This window comes from Macrobrachium rosenbergii, chromosome 4 (genome assembly GCF_040412425.1).
Source record: "Macrobrachium rosenbergii isolate ZJJX-2024 chromosome 4, ASM4041242v1, whole genome shotgun sequence".
Classification (NCBI taxonomy): Eukaryota; Metazoa; Arthropoda; class Malacostraca; order Decapoda; family Palaemonidae; genus Macrobrachium; species Macrobrachium rosenbergii.
Genome location: NC_089744.1, coordinates 80,841,605 through 80,860,200, shown reverse-complemented (window position 1 = coordinate 80,860,200; position 18,596 = coordinate 80,841,605). Strand labels below are relative to the sequence as shown.

General features: G+C 35.5%; 2 protein-coding genes across 5 annotated transcripts in view; one reads left to right on the top strand and one right to left on the bottom strand.

The window, feature by feature from the left end:
* The first annotated feature begins 319 nt into the window (after positions 1–319).
* Positions 320–17,026, top strand: LOC136836006 (ATP-dependent DNA helicase DDX31). Its single transcript, XM_067099910.1, is given in 16 exon segments — positions 320–544; positions 1,757–2,116; positions 4,608–4,766; positions 6,323–6,427; positions 6,721–6,941; positions 8,013–8,026; positions 8,029–8,112; positions 9,803–9,984; positions 10,759–10,847; positions 11,786–11,978; positions 12,460–12,519; positions 13,833–14,023; positions 14,444–14,507; positions 14,876–14,975; positions 16,465–16,660; positions 16,799–17,026. Coding segments are annotated over 16 exon segments (2,214 nt in total). The 5' UTR covers positions 320–457; the 3' UTR covers positions 16,908–17,026.
* A 1,053-nt stretch (positions 17,027–18,079) lies between these two features.
* The window catches only part of tsl (torso-like), a 66,553-nt gene continuing 66,036 nt past the window's right edge, over positions 18,080–18,596 (bottom strand). For all 4 annotated transcript variants that reach the window (XM_067099959.1, XM_067099934.1, XM_067099942.1 and 1 more), the window contains one exon: positions 18,080–18,473. In XM_067099959.1, coding sequence (XP_066956060.1) covers positions 18,226–18,473 — 248 coding nt within the window. In that variant the 3' untranslated portion in view covers positions 18,080–18,225. The remainder of the gene's footprint in view (positions 18,474–18,596) is intronic.

Genomic DNA, 18,596 nt, shown 5'->3' with positions numbered 1-18,596 from the left:
CTAGTGAATCATATGCAAACAATAATGATCCTATCCTAATTTTTTCCTTATGATCCTTTATTTTCTTCTCATATATATATATATATATATATATATATATATATATATATATATATATATATATATATATATATATATATATATATATATATATATATATATATATATATATATATATATTCAGCTTTCTTATACATCCGGCAATTTCTCTTTTTTATTTAGGTTCAGGGGTATGACTTTGCCTTTGCAACGGCGCCATGAGAGATGAAACTCTGCGGGGAGCCGTGGCATAGGGAACATTAACAAAAATTACTACTAATTTTAACTGGTGGTTCTCGTGTGGTTGCGTGTTTCGAGCTTTGGCTCAAGCTGTCATTTTGCTACGTATAATCTATTGAGTAGTGCAAGTGCAACGAGTCTGTTCATTGAAAAGAATAACGTAAAATTGTTGAAGGCTATGCCCACCTGCACCACCGAAATGGAAGAACCCACAGAGAAAAAATTAGTGTTGAACATGAAGAGCAGCTCTGAAGTGTCGCACCAGGCAAGTCCTACCATAAGCTGTGACTTTTAACTTGACTACTGTGCAATTGCAGGTTGTAGGGACTAGTGATCGACTGGAGCAGGTTCTAATCCTTTACCTCCTCCTCCAAACTTATTACACACTGGCCCCATAGGCTGTTCCCTTTGAACAAAAAATAACATAAAGACTTATCATTCAGCCATTTATATTAGATTCGGTTATGGCTAGATATTTAAGGTACATTTTCACAGCATTACCACCGTTTTTTTTATTCCATGCTTGTCATCAAGCTGAAAATTCATGAAATGCTAGGCTCTTCCACTTTTTAAAGGGTAGCTTATGGAAAAATACTTGGCTAGGCTAGTTTTAATCATGAAATCAAATTTCAAAGTTGGCTAGCTAATGGTGTTTCTTGGTACCTAACAAGCATCGGTAGAACCAAGTAGCTTCCACCTGTATCTACCTCAAATTACTTATTTACGGTAACTACCTTAATACTAAATTTAAATGACTGAGCCAACTTTGCCAAAGAATACTCATATATGAAAAACTTGAGGTTTATTGGTCAGTTAATAACAACAGTCACTTGTATATAGAAAAAAAATAGAAACATTGCCTTCTCATCTTTATGGCTGTTGTAATAATGGTACCCAATACAAACAAGCTCAAAAGCCTAGCATAATTAAATCTACCAAAATCTGACTCATGATGATCACTTTTACCATACTAGAACAAAGTTAAAGCACCATGGAGGAATATGAAAAAGACAGTAAAAAGCAATAATGCATGTGGCGAAGGGAAGTGTCTCACCAGAACATTTGATGAAATTGAACCTCAGTGTTTAGCATGCATTAGAACGGGCAAAGCAACATTTTCTTTTTACATTAACTTTGTTGCAGGAGTCCAAATGGATTGTTCAGATGATTCAACAGTTTTTGTAAAGAACAGGTCCCATGAACCATGAAGTATGGTAATGTGAAGTATGAAGTTTGGTAATGAAGTATGTGTTATGTGAAGGCTATTTTAAAATCTTTTTTAAAACTATTTCATACTCAAATAAATTTTTAGAGGTTGATACAGTTAATGTAGACTGGTTAAAAATTCCTGGTAGAATTTATGTAGAAATCCATTTACACATAGAAGTTAGTTTTTGTTTTATCATGTATTAAATTTTCACCAGGTTTTTTGACACTTGGTTTTTATACACTGTGATATGATTTTCCTTTCCCACAGGACTACTTTGAAGACTTTAACAAGCGGAAAAGGAGTGATGATGGTGATCATTTTGAACACTCTGCAAAAGTCAAGAAAAAGAAACTAGAACATAAAGCAGTGTCGCGAGCAAGTAATTTTAGTAAAAATTCTCCTGGAGTTGGTGCTCAGGAAAGGTCAAATGCTCCCAGTCATGTTGTGAAACCTGTTGGAACTGCTGCTGATGATAAGGAAACTACTGATGAGAAGAGAGACGTTTTAACATCACTATTTAAAGGAAATCCAGCAATTCCCCACGTACCACAGTCGCATGTTGAGCGAATTTCAGAAAAGGTGTTTTCTGATAGTAAATTTGAAAAACTGGATATTGCTCCACAAATTGTAAGTTTTTTAGCTCTAAGTAACATCTTTGCCTTTGATAATATTTTTAAAATTTACAGTAATCTTGTTTATTATACAATAGTTTCGTTGATGTCATATTTATTTTCTGTATGCTTTTGTGTTTGTGTCAAGTAAACCATTGCTATTGATAGCCTCATGGCTCAGTTTTAAGTGTGTGACTGATTGTATACTGGACAAAAACTGAGTGATTGTGTTAGCCTAGTTAGTAAGAAATCCCCCTCAGTATGCCTCTCAAGCGCCATACTCTGTTCAAAAAGTGCGAAATCCCCCTCAGTATGCCTCTCAAGCACCATACTCTGTTAAAAAAGTCAGAAATCCCCTTCAGTATGCCTCTCAAGCACCATACTCTGTTAAAAAAGTGAGAAATCTCCCCCTCAGTATGCCTCTCAAGCACCATACTCTGTTAATAAAGTGAGAAATCCCCCTCAGTATGCCTCTCAAGCACCATACTCTGTTAAAAAAAGTGAGAAATCTCCCTCTCAGTATGCCTCTCAAGCACCATACTCTGTTAAAAAAGTCAGAAATCCCCCTCAGTATGCCTCTCAAGCACCATACTCTCTTAAAAAAAGTGAGAAATCCCCTCAGTATGCCTCTCAAGCACCATACTCTGTTCTAAACAAGTCTTTTGGGATAGGTGCCTTTGCATCTTCCCCCCCTTTTTAGTTGTTTTTCCTTGATAATTTCAGTTGTACTGCTCTTATTCTTGTATACCAAGAGGCTTATTCAGGGGACCCCCTCTACTCTTTGTAGGCCTCTTCTCAATACAAGGATATTGTGGCCAACAGGAGGCAATAGTGTAAGTTCTGTGCAGTGTCACTGCAGACCCAACTGCATTGTTTTATGGTTTTTTCCTTTAGGTTCTTCTTTCCTTGCTGTCCAAATTATATTTCCTGCTTCAGTTTTCCCCCATCCTTTGTTTGACAAATCATCTGGCCTAATTCCAGAAAAGTTTTCTAAAGCTGGTGTAGTTAGGAAGGCTGTGATCCACTCAGCCTCTAGTCTGATAGTAGCAGACTGCATACTTTTCCTTTGTAGATCAAGAAAGTTGTCTGTTTGCAATCAAGGATTAGAACTGTCCCCTTTCGTGTATTCAGGAGCAGAGGCATAAACTTGTGTTTTTGTGATGCTTTTCATGCATGCCAACCTATTGAGAGGGAAGCTTTGCCCAAGACTTCAACCCTCATCATGGGACTAGTCTCTGTTGGTAAAGCACCTCTCCAGATCAGTGTATGAACCCCTTGGAGGATGCCTCTCTAAGAAATTTTACTCTGAAGACATATTTAATAGCCATAGCTTCAGCTAGGCATTGGAATGAGTTCCATGCTATCTTTAGCTTGAGTTCTCACACAAGGATGTTGGGAAATATGGGGTTGTCCTATATACCTTGTTTTTTGTTAAAAGTAAAGACAACTTATTTTCACCAGTATTCTGTGCCATTTTATTTTATTCCCTCTTTGCCCGTTAGGAAGGAAGACCTCTTTTGCCTGCCCTGTAAAGGTTATTCGAATATATCTTCGTTAGATGAAAGCTTTTAGAAGGTGGGGGAACTGGTTGTTTTTAACCATCAGTGTGCATAAGACTGAGATGTTTAAAAACACTGTTGCATTTGGGTCTGTCAGGTCATTAGCATCTTAAAGGTCAGAGGACTGGAAATCAGAGCTGTATCTACCTCTGGCTTGTAAAAAAAAAAAAATAAGGAAATTTCTTCAATCATAAGTTTGGCCGTATGTGGATTCCTGAATACTTTGAACTATTTTTATCTGCAGGAACTGACATAAATTCTGTGAATTTTTATCAATTGGCTCTTTTTTTATTGCTGACTAGATTGTTACTTCCTTTCAAAAGGGAGAGGATGCTCATGACTTTGACTTAACTGCCTCTTCCTCCTAATCTTGGTTACCTCTTGTCCAGCAAGGTGAGCTGGGGCACTCAAGTTTATTCTGTCTGCTTTTGATTCAGCTGTTCTGCAGTGCAGACCATAGTTTTATAACAAGTTACCAGTCAGGTTCATGATCCCTTGTTAGTCCTCAGAACTCCTGAACTGCCTGGCACTTTCGTCAGTAGTTCACTGGCTCCAAGTTCGTAGAGTCTGTGTGCAAATAACAGCAAGATTGTCCCTTCCAAAACAACTTTGCAAGTAATATTAATTTTTTGGTACAAATTTATTACTTGACAGAAAGATAAGTTGCCATCTTCGTGACCCCAGAGAGCTGGCAGAGTGGTCAGACAACACTTAGAATGACAATTTACTGCTAATAGAGGGACTTTGAAGTGTGCAGACAACCAAGCTGGATTCTTGTGGTACTTTTGAGCATGTCTGGAAGTGGGAACTGAAACATCTAAAGGCATTTCTAAAGTGATGGGATTGCATGAAGAAATAAATTTTGCCTCAGAAATTGAAATCATATTTTAAGAGAGTTATTTAGGCCATAAAGTTTTCTTTAGACTTACTATTTTAAAACTTTTTCAGGTCTCAAATTTAAAAAAGTATGGCTTCACTTCAATGACTGTAGTTCAGCAGCGGAGCATACCACATGTTTTAGCAGGAAAAGACTCTCTTATCAAATCACAGACAGGATCTGGGAAAACTTTGACGTATGCAATTCCTATTGTTCATAGGCTGATGACGGTAAGTGATGTTTCATTGTTGATCACATTGTATAACCAATTCTCTCTCTCTTTTACACACACATACACACAAACATGCTTTTCAATAGTACAGTATTATGGTATACTTTGGCCCACAGAAACCTAAACAGCAGGTTGTTAGATTGAGAGAAGTCTGATATCGTAGATTTTAATTTATTGGTATATGCTCTTAGCCATTAGTATTTCTAAGTTGAATAAAGGCTGGCAGACAATACCAGTTTTCATAATTTAATGAATTCTACTTCTGAGGTGTTGATTTATATTGCCTGCACATCTGTTTGTTTCACCATGAACCCATAACTTTTAATGTAGACTATTCGTGTGCCTGCACAGAAATAGCCTTATTCCTTTGGAGTACTTGCTGGGGCCAGGTATGTTTCCCTAATTCAGCATGCTCTGTTTGTCTGGATTGGCCTGCTACCTAGTGGAGTGTTTTATCTTGTGCTGCCAAGAGTTGTAGGAGTGCCATGGGTGAGCTCAGTATCCCCTTTTTTTTTTTTTTTTTTTTGGTGCTGTTTGGTTGTTGCTGGTCCCTCAGATTTTTCCTTCTGATTCAGTGTTGGTGAAGGAATGCCCTCTGTAGACAACATTCTAGTTGGGACCCTAGAGATTTGCCGTATGACTTTTAGTGCTGTTAATGTCTTCTTCTGATGATGCTCCTGGTGTGCGGGTTCCTCATGTGTTCCCTCTGCAGTGGACATGTATCAGTACCACCTGGTGGATGAGACTCCGTTATTGCTTTTTTTTATTTTTCCTCATATTTTTCCTTACCAGGTGCAGCAGATTATAGGTAGTGCTGGTATGTAGACTCCCACTGTCTTCAGAAGGTGTTTCCTTCATCATGACTTTAGTTGGTTCCTTCAAGTCTTACTGTTCTCCCCAACCCTTATCTTCCTCCTGCTGCCTAAGTGGCTGTCCAGGTGGCCATGTCAAAACAAGTAATTTTTTAATAAAGAAAACTAACTTTTTCAGTACAAACTTACTTTCACCTTATTTGCTTGCTTCCCAACTCAACTGTCTTGTTGCAGTTGCTCAGATTGCACAAAAAATAATATAATTAGCCACTGGATGCCCTGGGAAATCATATGCACTTGGGCCAAATTTCAGAGTCTGTCTTTCTTCTGTTAGTTTTGGAGATTTTGAGATATATCCAGGTACATGAATTAGGGTACATAAAAGGATTGGGTGTGTTTGAAAAATTTTTTTAAAAATCAAATTTTTCAAGATCCTTATCTTTTGTATTATTGGTATAGAATAATATAATGCAATAATATGTGTACTGCCAAGTGTTACAGTTGTAACAAATAGGATTTAAAAAGTTAATTGAATGCATACAAAAATATATAGTATTAGGTCACTAAATGGTATAAATCTTTCTTTTTAGATGAGATTTAGCATGGATTGGTAAACAACATAGTATTCAGTTTTTGACTCAAGAAAAATACTTTTTACATAAGTAGATTTGATATTTAATTAGGGTTCTCTGGGGCCTTCAAAGGATTTAAAACATTTTCTCCATTTATTTATTTTTAATAGCAAGATCCACGTGTAACTCGTGCTGATGGACTTCTTGCACTAATCATTGTACCAACAAGAGAGCTGGCATTGCAGAGTTACCAGTGGTTTGAGAAACTATGCAAGGTAATAATTTTATATTGATATTTTAATTTATCATTAGTATTGGGAGAATGTAATGCAAAGGTTTATGTTTTCTGTGTAAACAATGGCCTTTCAGTTAAGTGTAGTATGCATTGTACTTTAGTTCTGCATATTTTTTAAATGAACTCCTAGTTTTATCTTGATATTTTCTTATTGATTTCATATCTTTGTATATGTAGTGTCATAGTTTTTGCCTACATTATATAAGGAAAGTTATGTAAGATTAAATAGATTAAATTATTTATATTACCAACTTTGATTACTTTTCATTTCAGTCATGTGTGTGGGTTGTCCCTGGCTACCTTATCGGTGGAGAAAAGAAGAAAGCTGAAAAAGCTCGTTTGCGTAAAGGCATAAATATTCTCATAGCTACTCCAGGTCGTTTGATTGATCATGTTCATCACACTAAATCCTTAAGCCTGGCCACCGTCAGATATCTTGTCATTGATGAAGCTGACAGATTGTTGGATTTAGGCTACGAGAAAAATATGACGAGGTAAGTTAATCTTGCCATATAGATCACTGTATTTATGCTGATGTTTGCCTAAACTATGTTCATAATTACACATTTATATAGAACAAAACAAGGAGGTCTTTAATTTGCTAAGAAGGCTTATTCAGAACAGAATACCTATTCATGAAACAAGAGGGGAAACACATCCAAGTTAAGAAAGATGTAGTAAAACACAAATGGAGCAGCACCAGAAGTACATACATATGGGTGGCCCTTGTCATATGTCAAGGAATAGTCCCAGGATCCCAGGCAGATCTCAAAACCCATGTAAGTTCAAGTCTCATACTTAACCTACACACATCCTCCTGTGTATAGTATGTACTGTAACTCATCTCTTGATTACCAGTAATAACTAAAACAATTTAAAAGCATTTAAATACTTATGTTACATTGTTTAGGGAATAATGATGTGGAAAAAAAGCTTGTACAATACATGTTTAACACAAATGTAACTGCTATAACTGTAACTACTTAAAGCACATGTTAACTGTTGAGAGAGATTGAATGGTAAAGGACACTGCAGTTTGATTCTGGATATCTGGTCTTTGTTGTTGCACTACAAAGGCAGCCCTGTTGTCTTTCAGGCTTTGATATCAATGATGTTATTAGAGAGAATGAAGGTATCCAACCTGTAGATGAACCATCTTTAGGGGATTTACCAGTCTGCAAACAGTGCAACTTACTTATGATAAGTGAAGCAGCTAGTTGCTCGATACCCAGGAATCTGTTGGCATTTGCGTGGGGTTACTGGGTACATACCATTTTCTTAGTTAAGAAAAAAGTTCAAGAACTTTGTTAACTAGGAAAATTGAGCTAATTATAAGTAATAGGTTAGCTGTGAAACAAAAATTAATATCTTAAAGTACGAACATAGTTACATTTCTTTAGTTACAACTCATACAGGCATTAAATTGTTGGAATTTTTTTTCAATGTGAAAGAGATGGACAGTTTGTGAAGTACTCTGCTCAAGGTATTCTTTGTAGCGCTGAGTCTTTCTCATGTATGTTTGTAGGTTGTAACATGAGAACTTCATATATAATTTATTGTTTCAGTATAATGGAGTCTCTGAGGAGCAGCAGCCAAGTTTGGAAAAGTGTAGACAGACCATCATGTTGTCTGCCACTCTGTCTGCTGGAGTGGAGAAACTTGCAGGTATAGTAATTGCAGTTTATTGTTTGTCATTACTTTGTCTTTAGAGTTTTCATTTGGGTGGAAATTTACATGTACTGTACAGTGCAAAAGTTAAGAGTTTTTATACTGACTTTTTTCAACACAGTTGGAATAAAGACAAGGATCGTGTAGCTCAAGTCACAGATGGACACCACTGATTTCTCTTTAATATGTGTTTCCACATCTGTCTGCCTTCGCTCTAGATCTTGTATTAAATGTAATACCATGGTTTCCTCATTGAATCTGGTTGGTATTTACTGTCTTTGTAATACCGACCAAATCGCTTGTTGTGGTACTTTGTTGAGTGCCTTTTTGGTATTCTGAAACATACACCTTAATTTTTGCGCAGTTCCTCTCTTGCAGTTTCCTCATCAAAAAGATTGCCACCATGTTTGATATCCCTTTTACAAAGCCAAACTTACAGTTGTTGTTAATAACTTTTATTTATGTTTTGTTGAGCACTTTTCCCCCATTCATGTTTTTTCCTTTGCTTCTTACTACTGTAACACTCTTCCTTATTTTCTTGTCCCAGCTTCTGCATTCACTTCAGTGATAGATTCTTCAGCTGCTTTTCAAAAATTTCTTTTCATTCCTATTGAGCCTGAAACCTTTCCATTTTTCATCTTTGTAAGGCACTTGTATCTTTTCAGATGCCACATTTTCTGTTCATCCTCCTTTCAAAACATTGTCCTCTAGTTCATCTTCATTCTTTTAATTTTGTAGACTCTCAGCATACCATTTCCTTTGTTCCATTCCTTCTTTCTCTTCAGCTTTATTATTTTCTCTATTTTCAGCTTTCATTCGTCACTCATTTTACATCTTTTGTACCTTATTTCTTCCACTTTATTATAGCAAGAGAGGGAAGAAGGAACAAGAGAAGGAAACAGAGATTCTATAAAGGGATCGGGATTTCCTTAGACTTGGCTTCCACAGAAAAATAAATAAATAAATAAATAAATAAATAAATAAAAAGAAAAGTGATGGATGGGTGTTATGGGGTGAGGAAAACTCATAGAATTAGGTCTGTGAATCCTTGTGGAATTATGTTTCACATGAAAATGCAGATGTGTGGTAAATGGAATGGATGTTATTTTTCTTAGCATAGTGATTATGCTTTTTGTTTTTCCAAAACCCACATGCCAAAAGAATTTATGACGTGCCATTCAGTGAGTGTTAGAGACACTTGGAAAAGGCTCATTGAAGAACAGCGACCCCAACCAGGGAAGCTGATGGGTTAAGAGTGATATATTTATGTGTATAGTGCGTTCATGATGTAGAGTACATCCCTGAATATATAAACACTAATGATTTTTTTTGTTAAAATGTGCAGTGTGCCTCATTTGTACTTGATATACTCACACTGCCCTGTTTGGGTTTTACTCTTCAAAATGTGTACTATGCCTCATTAATGTGTAAAATATTTTCAAAATGTAATGTAAGTTTTAGAGTATCACACATGCCCCCACTGCGTAATTGACTGTATTCAATCTCTGAAGAGGAGAAACCAATATATTTAGAATAATGTAAAAACATTAACAGTGCATGTCATGCTGCAATACCATTTAAATGCTATAAAATATAATTGGGAGGTCTTTTTCCAAATTATTGTAGATTTGTAACTCATTTAAGTGGGTGGCTTTCCTCATGAAGCATTAACATTATTTTTTCATAGGGATGAGTCTGTTGTCTCCCAAGATAATTGATGTCAGTCATGATGGAGAGGATGATGATGATGAGAAGTTGTTGTCAACTGAAGCATTAGCAACTCCAGAAAATCTTTCACATCATTATATTTTAGTTCCAGCCAAATTGAGGCTTGTTACATTGGCAGCTTTTATTTTATCAAAATGCATGGTGAGTATTATTTGCGTTTCATTTATTTAATTTACTGTGGAAGGGTTTCATGGCAAGATTTTAATTTTTCCTTTATTGAATTTAAAAGTATGTAGCACAGGTTAAAATTCTAACAATTGCTATTAAGTTTAAGTATATGCAAGTCAGGATCTGTACTCTTTTGGCACAAAGTGCTGACTAAATGTCTACATTTATTAAGAGCCAAATGATGAGTGTATATTTACAATACTGTTCATATTTGAGGAAGAACGAAGGAAAGAAAGATTTTTTTAGAGCGGTCAGGGAGATATTCGTAAGCTAGAGTTGTATTGTACCACACATTTTGATCCTCATCAAAATTTAGGGATTATAAAACTTAATGATATAACCCTTTGAGATTTGCCCCCTTATCAAAATGTGTCTGCCAGAGCATTGTGATCTTTTACTGACAGGATATGCTTTTAATCTTTTCCTTTAAATGCCATTTGCAAAGGTATGTTTCATGTTATTTTATTGGTTATAAATTAATGTGTACATGTGTTCACTTGGCCCATCAATCAGTGGTAGTTACCCAGCTCATTCTGTCACACGTTCCACTGCTGAGTGCTTCATTGAGAAATCATTCCCAGACAGTGCTTCCAACATTGGATTATGCATTTTACAATTTTGTAATCATTTGCCAGTACCTATTTGGTATCTCTGTTGCATAATGAAGCAATATTGTACATTCTTTCCATTTACCATTATTTTATTGGTTTTACAGTACTTCATTTCATAATTGTGTTTCTTTTTCAGTATGGTGATGAAAGGAAAATAATTATTTTCTTTGCAACTCAGGATATGGTTGACTATCACACAGCTCTCTTCTCACAAGTATTGTCCAAGTAAGTTCCGAGCATGAGTAAGAGGAATTAATTTGCATTATGTTTAGTGTAGAATATTTTTAGATGAACTTATTTGCCAAATTATTGATGATACTGTAGAAGAAGACCTTGGCAAAATTCAGTCCTGGTCTTTAATTTCTGGTTTTCAGAAGGAATTTGTTGTAAGTGAAGTTAGAGGTAGTTCTGCAACTTTACATTCTTATAAGGACTTTTTAATGTGAAATTTTTATCATATGCTGTGTGTTAAAACTGAATTTTGATTGCAATGTAAATTAAAGTTTATTTTATAAATCCATCACTTTTCTGTAACCTGTTATGTGTTCAGCACAGTCCTCAGTCATACTCTTAAAGGAGAAGAGTTCTTTCTCCTCACTGAATGATATCCAGGTTCCAAAGGTCCTCTGGTGGCATTTAGTCAGTTCCCTATATACTTGGTTTCCTTACATATTGTAATGTTTAGACTCATTTCTGTTATTTTGACCATTTTTTAAGCATGAAAATTGTCCTCCTTGGTAATTCATGTTGGTGTTGGTTCATATACAATTTATTTGACTTAATCAGTTGCGAGGGGTTTCTTATTGGAATCTGGGACAATTGTGGCTTTGTGTTTCAGGTACTGTGAGTTTCACATTTTCCTTGAACCACCATTATGTTAATGGTTATCACCTGCCTATTATCTTTTTGTTGATATTGCTTTTGTGAGATTTTTCATACTGAATTTGCTTTACACTGTTATTACTGGGTTTCATTGTTTATTTAAATAATAATTTTTTGTATTAATGAATACATAAACTTTTGTTTTCTTTGGTGAATCACAAGGATTTTTCAGTTTCACATCACCGAGAGTGTTGTGTGTTATGTATTGCTTATGTAAAATTTAGGATTCCATAAAAAACAGAAAATCTTGCATTTTTGTTGCTAGCTTTACTCCTTGGTAAATACTGGAGTGATAACAAGCCAAGGAAAGAAGAAAAATCGTCCCTTACTAGGCGAGCAGAAAGAGTCCTTGCTGGTTTTGAGGATGAAAGTGAGGACGATAGTAGCAGTGATGATGATGATGTTGAGGAGGAGGTTGAAGAACAAGAGGGTGCTATATCTTTCCAAAAGTTACATGGAAATATGACACAAGAGGTAAGACTATTCGTTCATTGCTTTTGTTTGTTGTGGTTATTGTTAGTATTTTTAACTTCCTTATTTTCATCCCCGTGCAATTCAGTTCAGAGATTCAGCAAAGGCTTCCTTCTTTCAGTTCAAGATTAGATTTCAGTAGTTTGCTTACAGCCTGGACTATATTCACCCCCTTCAGTTTCTGTCTGACCCAAAGCCAGAACTGTAGTGAGTGATATTTCACTTTGTTTACTGGGCACTTCATGCTTTATTGCATCCACAAGCAAGATGGTTAACCCACTTGGTTGCTATATTTTTTGCCCAGCAATTTTGTGTTAACTTAGTTTCACCAATGTCTTTACTATTGTTGTAATAAGCTTCTGTTGATGATGGTTATGATTGTGTAAAACAAATTTATGTGCTACTTAAAATAAAAAAATTTTGATTATTTTTAAATGTTTTGGTGCCTTAGAAGATCCAATTTTATTCATTTTTCCCTTTTCAGGACAGATCAGCAGTGTTCAAAACTTTTAAGGAGGCATCAGCTGGGGTTTTGATGTGCACTGTTAGTATTCATTTGATTTTGTTATATTAATCAACAGAAGACAGGTATAGATTTAATATAGCTGAGAAAAAGTTGTCTCTTTTATGAAAATTATTTTAATTTAGTGACATTATCATTTAATCATACTTTGATTCCATTTAATCATATTAGATTTGAATTGTTGTTAAACTTACAGTCCGCAAAATATGGCTTTCTTGGTGACTGATAAAGTTGGATACTATTTTTGTCTAAGGTGAAAGCATTTTATAATTAAAAATAAAATTACTGTCAAAGAAAACTTCATTGAATGCATGTGTAAAGTTTCAGATTTGGTATTTTTTCCACAAGATACCTGCATAACAGTATCATAATTTTTTTATTTCAATGGTGTTGTTAATGTGTGCCATGTAACTTTAAAGCTGTTGTATAAATTTAGAATTAAGTCAAATTACTGTATTGCAACAATGGCTCTACATGTTTGGTGTTATTAAAGGTTCTTTGCAGGGTCCTTTAGGCCACAGCTTCAGTGATTTTTGCTGCTTAGTTTTCATTTGTATTTTTGTGTCTTATCCTACTTAGAGGTGCTCCTTCTTTAGCTTTAATTTGCTCCAATTTTTAATTTTATATTAAGAAAAACCCTTAAGGTAAGCCCTAAGAGAGTCTAGATATATGACTAGTTATCTTATTAAGGTAATTTGTAATAATTATCATAATGTTGTACATGGTATCCAAAGATACTAATAATAACATTACTAGTAATAATAGTAATGATAATGATGATGGTCAACTTAGTCCCCATAGTAGTTGGATGGAGACTGCTTCAGTGATCCAGTAATGTTTAAGAACATTGTGGCACTTCATTTGAATATGGGGACTGCCATTATGTGAGATGAAGTTCAAATGCTGAAAGTGCAGATATGATAGTAGCCTACCATTTGTGTCCAGTTGTACAGTACTTGATGTGGTGCCATCAGTGTAATTCATGTGATACACTGAAGGCAGTATTAAAGGGTGTTTTTAGAGTCCCTTTGGCCCCAGGCTGCACCTGAATTTTAGCCTTTTACTAAGTCCATTCATGCACCTTTTCTTATTCTTGTAGTCCAAACATTCTGTAATTCTTAGTGGTTTTCTTTCAGTTCCATCCTTGTACTTCATCTTCTTTGTGTCCTGGACCTCTTTATCTTGCTGTCCAACCACTCTAACTCCCTGGTTTCACTGTCTAAAGTGCTGAATTGCCAAAAGTGCCCCAGTGCTTGGCTTGGTTTGACAGCCTAAATTTTATAATCAAGAAAAAAGGACTTTATTTTAATTTTCTGTTTTATATTAATGCACAGGATGTAGCAGCTCGAGGTTTAGATTTGCCAAAAGTATGTTGGATTGTACAGTTCAATGCTGCATGTTCCGCAGCAGATTACGTGCATCGTGTGGGACGCACTGCTCGAGTTGATGCTCCAGGTTCAGCCTTAATATTTTTAGCCCCTGCGGAAGCTTCTTATATCCAGATGTTGGAAAGTCACAAGATCATGTTAGTAAAATTCTTGGGTATATCAACTAGTCATATTCTTTCGTTTATTTAAACGATAAGCACACTGATTATTATGTTTTGTTGGGCCATATGGTTGTAAATCCCACACCTGATAAAGATATAGACCAGTCAGTGCAATGTAGTATACTGATGGGTCCAAATCTTTGGCAGGTGTGGGATTTACAGCCTAACCACCCAATAACATACCAACACATCTAATGATGCATCTGTTTCATAGCAGAATTAAGTGCAATGGGATCAGCCATTAAAATTACTGAAGATAAACCATTGCAGAAAATTGTAAATTTTTAGCTACTATAGAAATGCAATAGAAACCCTTCATAATTATAATAAAAAATACACTTTTATTAGTAGGGAGAATAAGTAATGCAGTTTAATTTAATTTTCCTGTATCTGCAGATTGAAGGAGGTAACAATGCAGAAAGTGTTGGGGACACTGAAGTTCATTTCATCAGAGGCAAAGGTTTGTATTTCTGGCTTTTAGGATTATTTAGATAAATGTAATTTTATATATTATGGTGTAGTAGAATCATACAGTAAAAAAACAATGTTTGTGTTTGGAGGGACTATTAACTAAAGACATCTGTTATTAAGAGAAATTTGAATGAAAATGAACTATTTCAGAGGTTTACCTATACAATTAATTGAGTGATAACCACACCAAAATAGTGTTTGTTTTGTGAATTATTTCATTTGCTCTTTTTATCTTTCCTGATAACTAATCAATTATCATTAACAGTATCCAGTGATTACGGTATAAATGGAGCATTATGTGTGTATATAGGACAAAGGAATTAGTGTTAAATGCTTTAAAGTATTTTTTTTCCTTAGTCTCATCACCATGCCCTTGAAGAGAGTGCTACTGGCCTTCAGCTTCGAGTGGAAAACCTACTTCTTTCAGATAAACATCTTCATGACTTGGCTAGGAAAGGTATGTTGTTACATTGTTCTAGTTAACATTGCATCAGTGTTCCTGGTTGAAGGTCTCTGTTGTGGACCAGTGATAATTTTAGTTGTTGGTCACATGTACAGCTTTTTTTTTATTTTATCAAGTACAGTGAAGCAAAATGAAGTGATTGGCATGAGAATAGATTTGTTGGAAAAGGTGACTCATCATTATCATGTGTGTCCAAAGTTTCCTTTATAAGTTAGGACATGCAATTAGTTCTCCACTCTTTTCTGCTGGTGCATCTTGTCAGAACTCAATCTAATCTTGGTTTATTTTTTTTTTTTATCTTGATCCTCCCTGTTCTGGGTCTCTTGACTGGGCTTTTTCCTGTCATTTTAAATCTGCTACATATTTACTGTTACTCTCACTGAATGCACTTTTCTCTTCTTAGCACATGCTCAAAGAATCCCAAAGATCTCTATGTATTTTCCACAAATCTCTGAGCAACTTCCTCTTTTAATGAATGTTATTTCCAACACAATCTCAGGATTTTATAGTCATTCCTCTTCAGAATCTCCATTTTCTTTGTACTTGTCTGTACTGCATAGAGAAACAGTAATTTAAAGCTTCGTGAATATTTGCTGAATTTGCTAATGGATTGCTTTCATATACTGTGCTAGTAGTTCAGAATAATCTGTCTGCTTTACCCAAGCAGTAGTTACTATTTCTTACTGATCTCAAACCCAGCTTTACCATATAATATGTTATTATGACACAGAAGTATTTTCCCTCTACAGCCATTCCCTCCTAACAGTAGTGGTTCACCTCCATCTCTTCCCTGGTAATTATTGCACCCTTTGTTACTTTCAGTACATAGTTGCATTCACCTTTATGGCTTTCCCTCTTTCTAAACTACTCTTCTTTGGCTTCCTTGCTGGCGACCATAAGCCTGATTTTGCATATAGCATCTTCATTCCTTATTCCCTTCCTCCATCTTTGTTTTTAATAAGTATAAAGGTATTGGGAATGTAGCATCCCTTTTGCTACTTACGTTATTGCAGGCATCCTAAGTATGGTATAAAGTGTGCCATAATGCAGTGATCATTGGTTTCTTCCTGTTATTGAACTAACATATGAGATGAGAGTTGTTCATGACTGGTCAGTAGTCTTGTTTGTGATATATGAGTCTTTAATGAATTCTAGCGATAGTATAAGCTTTTGACTGGGTAGTAGCTTGGTGGCAATTAATTATGGTAATGATATGTGGGTCTTGATTGAGTAGTCAGTTTGATAGTACTGTGCATTATTGTATATTTTTTAAATGAACCTTACCTCTCCATTATGTAGATTTTACTTCCGCACCAGCGGTAGTAAAAGCTATATAATGGAGAGGTAAGTATTTAAAAAATAAATCTCAAATTAAGTATTTATATATTTCAGGAAGAAAGCATTTATATATTTTAGGAAGATCATTTAATTGATATATCATATACTCAGTTATATTTATGGTTTTACCTTTGTTTGGTTACAGCTTATGTGTCTTTTGTGCGGTCGTATGCATCATACCCAAAGCAGCTTAGAGAAATGTTCAACTTCAAAGCACTGCATCTTGGCCATTATGCTAAAAGCATGGGATTGAGGGACACTCCTAGTGCTCTTGGAGCATCTGCTGCCTTCAAAGCCAAGAGAGAGATCAAAGAAAAGAGGGAAAAGAAAGAGAAGAAGATGTAAGTGTTAACATTATTTTAATGAATTAGATTGTTCTGTGGTACTCAATGCAGGTTTTTGTAACATATAATGGTTTTGTATGTAAAAATGAATATATATGCTACTTGGGTAAATTTTCATTTTTTTTTTCTTTACAGGAGAATACAAAGGATGAGACAACTTCCTGGCAAGATACCCAAGCATGCTGAAGTGTCTGAATTTGATAGTGGCCTTGACACCATCCCTAAAAAGGATAGAAAAAAATAATTACATGAAAATATTTTGTTTGCTGTAAATATGATCATATTTATAGTTATGAGTTTTCATAGGAAATTTTAAGATTTGTTGTAAATAATGTAGTTTTTAAATTATAATTTAAGATTTTCCCTTCCATTTCAATGAATGATAACCTTTTCTCACCATTAATATTGTTGCAAGAGATATGGCCCTCACAAAAGCCACCAGCATCCAATCAAGTGTCATTACGTTCATTCACCTGTTTCCGTGTCTACAAACAAGAGTATCTATGAGATTGTTTCCCAAGGCAAAATTTTATTGTAAATTTATACATTTCTATGAATGAAATCCTACATTTGCATCATGATCACTTCACAGGATAACCAGAAGTGTAGGGGATCCCACTCTGAATGCCTCCTAAGCACTTGTCAGAACAGTGTGCGTTGGAAAGACGAGTCCTTTGGAAGACAGAGAAAACAACTGGGCATGAGCTTATGTCTGGAAACAGACAAGGGCACACGTGACAGCCATCACACAGTTCCAGCTCTTTGCCTACCACCAATCATCTCAAAGTGTGTTGGGAATAAAAGAAATGGGGATGGCCCCACTTTCAGGGAGGGAGCCAGACTGAACCTCCCAGGAGTCTTGCTGATGGCTGGTCACGAACTTTTACAACTAATTTACAGATTCGATTCCAAGGAGTCAAAGACTAGCGTATTATAAGCATTTTAATCTACTGACACAATCGCACAGCTTCCACAGTGCAAGAACATACAACTTCAATAATAAACAATTGCCCTTAGAAAGCATGAATCATGGCACAGGTGAAAAGAATTGTGTCATGGCAGAACAGAGATTTTAGAATGGCAATAGAATTTTATCGTACTTGCAGTTATTTAACAAGCTGCTACTCTGAATGAAGGTAAATACTAATGTAAGGATTATACAACTGTAATATCTTCTGAAGCTTGACTTATCAGAAAATGTAAGAATTTGAGTATTGCTAGACACTAATTTGATAAAGACGAAGACTTTCAATCTAGATAATTATAGGGTAACCAAGTACAAACTGAATGAATCAACTGAAACATCGCTGTCCAGTACATGACCTTTCTGATGAGTAAATCATAACGTGCTTATCATTTATTTACAATTACAGTACCCAAGCACAAAAATAACGAAAGGAAAGTAAGTCAACATTCTCCATTACTGTTTTGTTGTATTTATATCAGCCTGATACATAATAAGGAACTGTTATGGATAATGCTCATATAATGACATACACGCCCCAGTTACGAAATGAGCAGATATTTCACAGAAATATGCTGCTGTCTCTCCCTCTGTGTGTCTACATAGTGACGTAGTAGAGGGTGAGGGTGTTATCGAGGATTTCCCTCAGCCAGTATCGTTCGGGGGACTTGGGCACGATTTTGGTGATTTTCTCCAGCTTGAGACTCAGCACCACCTCTCCATCAAGCTTCTCCAGTTCATTCTCTAAGTCCCGGTGCTTGAAGATGGTGAAGATGCTCTGGTAGAGGCGGAAGAACGTCATCGACATCAGTTGGCCTCCGACCACTTTTTCAAACTCAGGGTTACCTACAAGAGAACAAAGATAACTAAATACAGTAATACGGATGCGTGGAGTTGTAGTTAAGAAATTTCCAAGTCGTGGTCATCTCATGATTATGGAATTTAGCTTAGTAACTGAACTTATTTTTC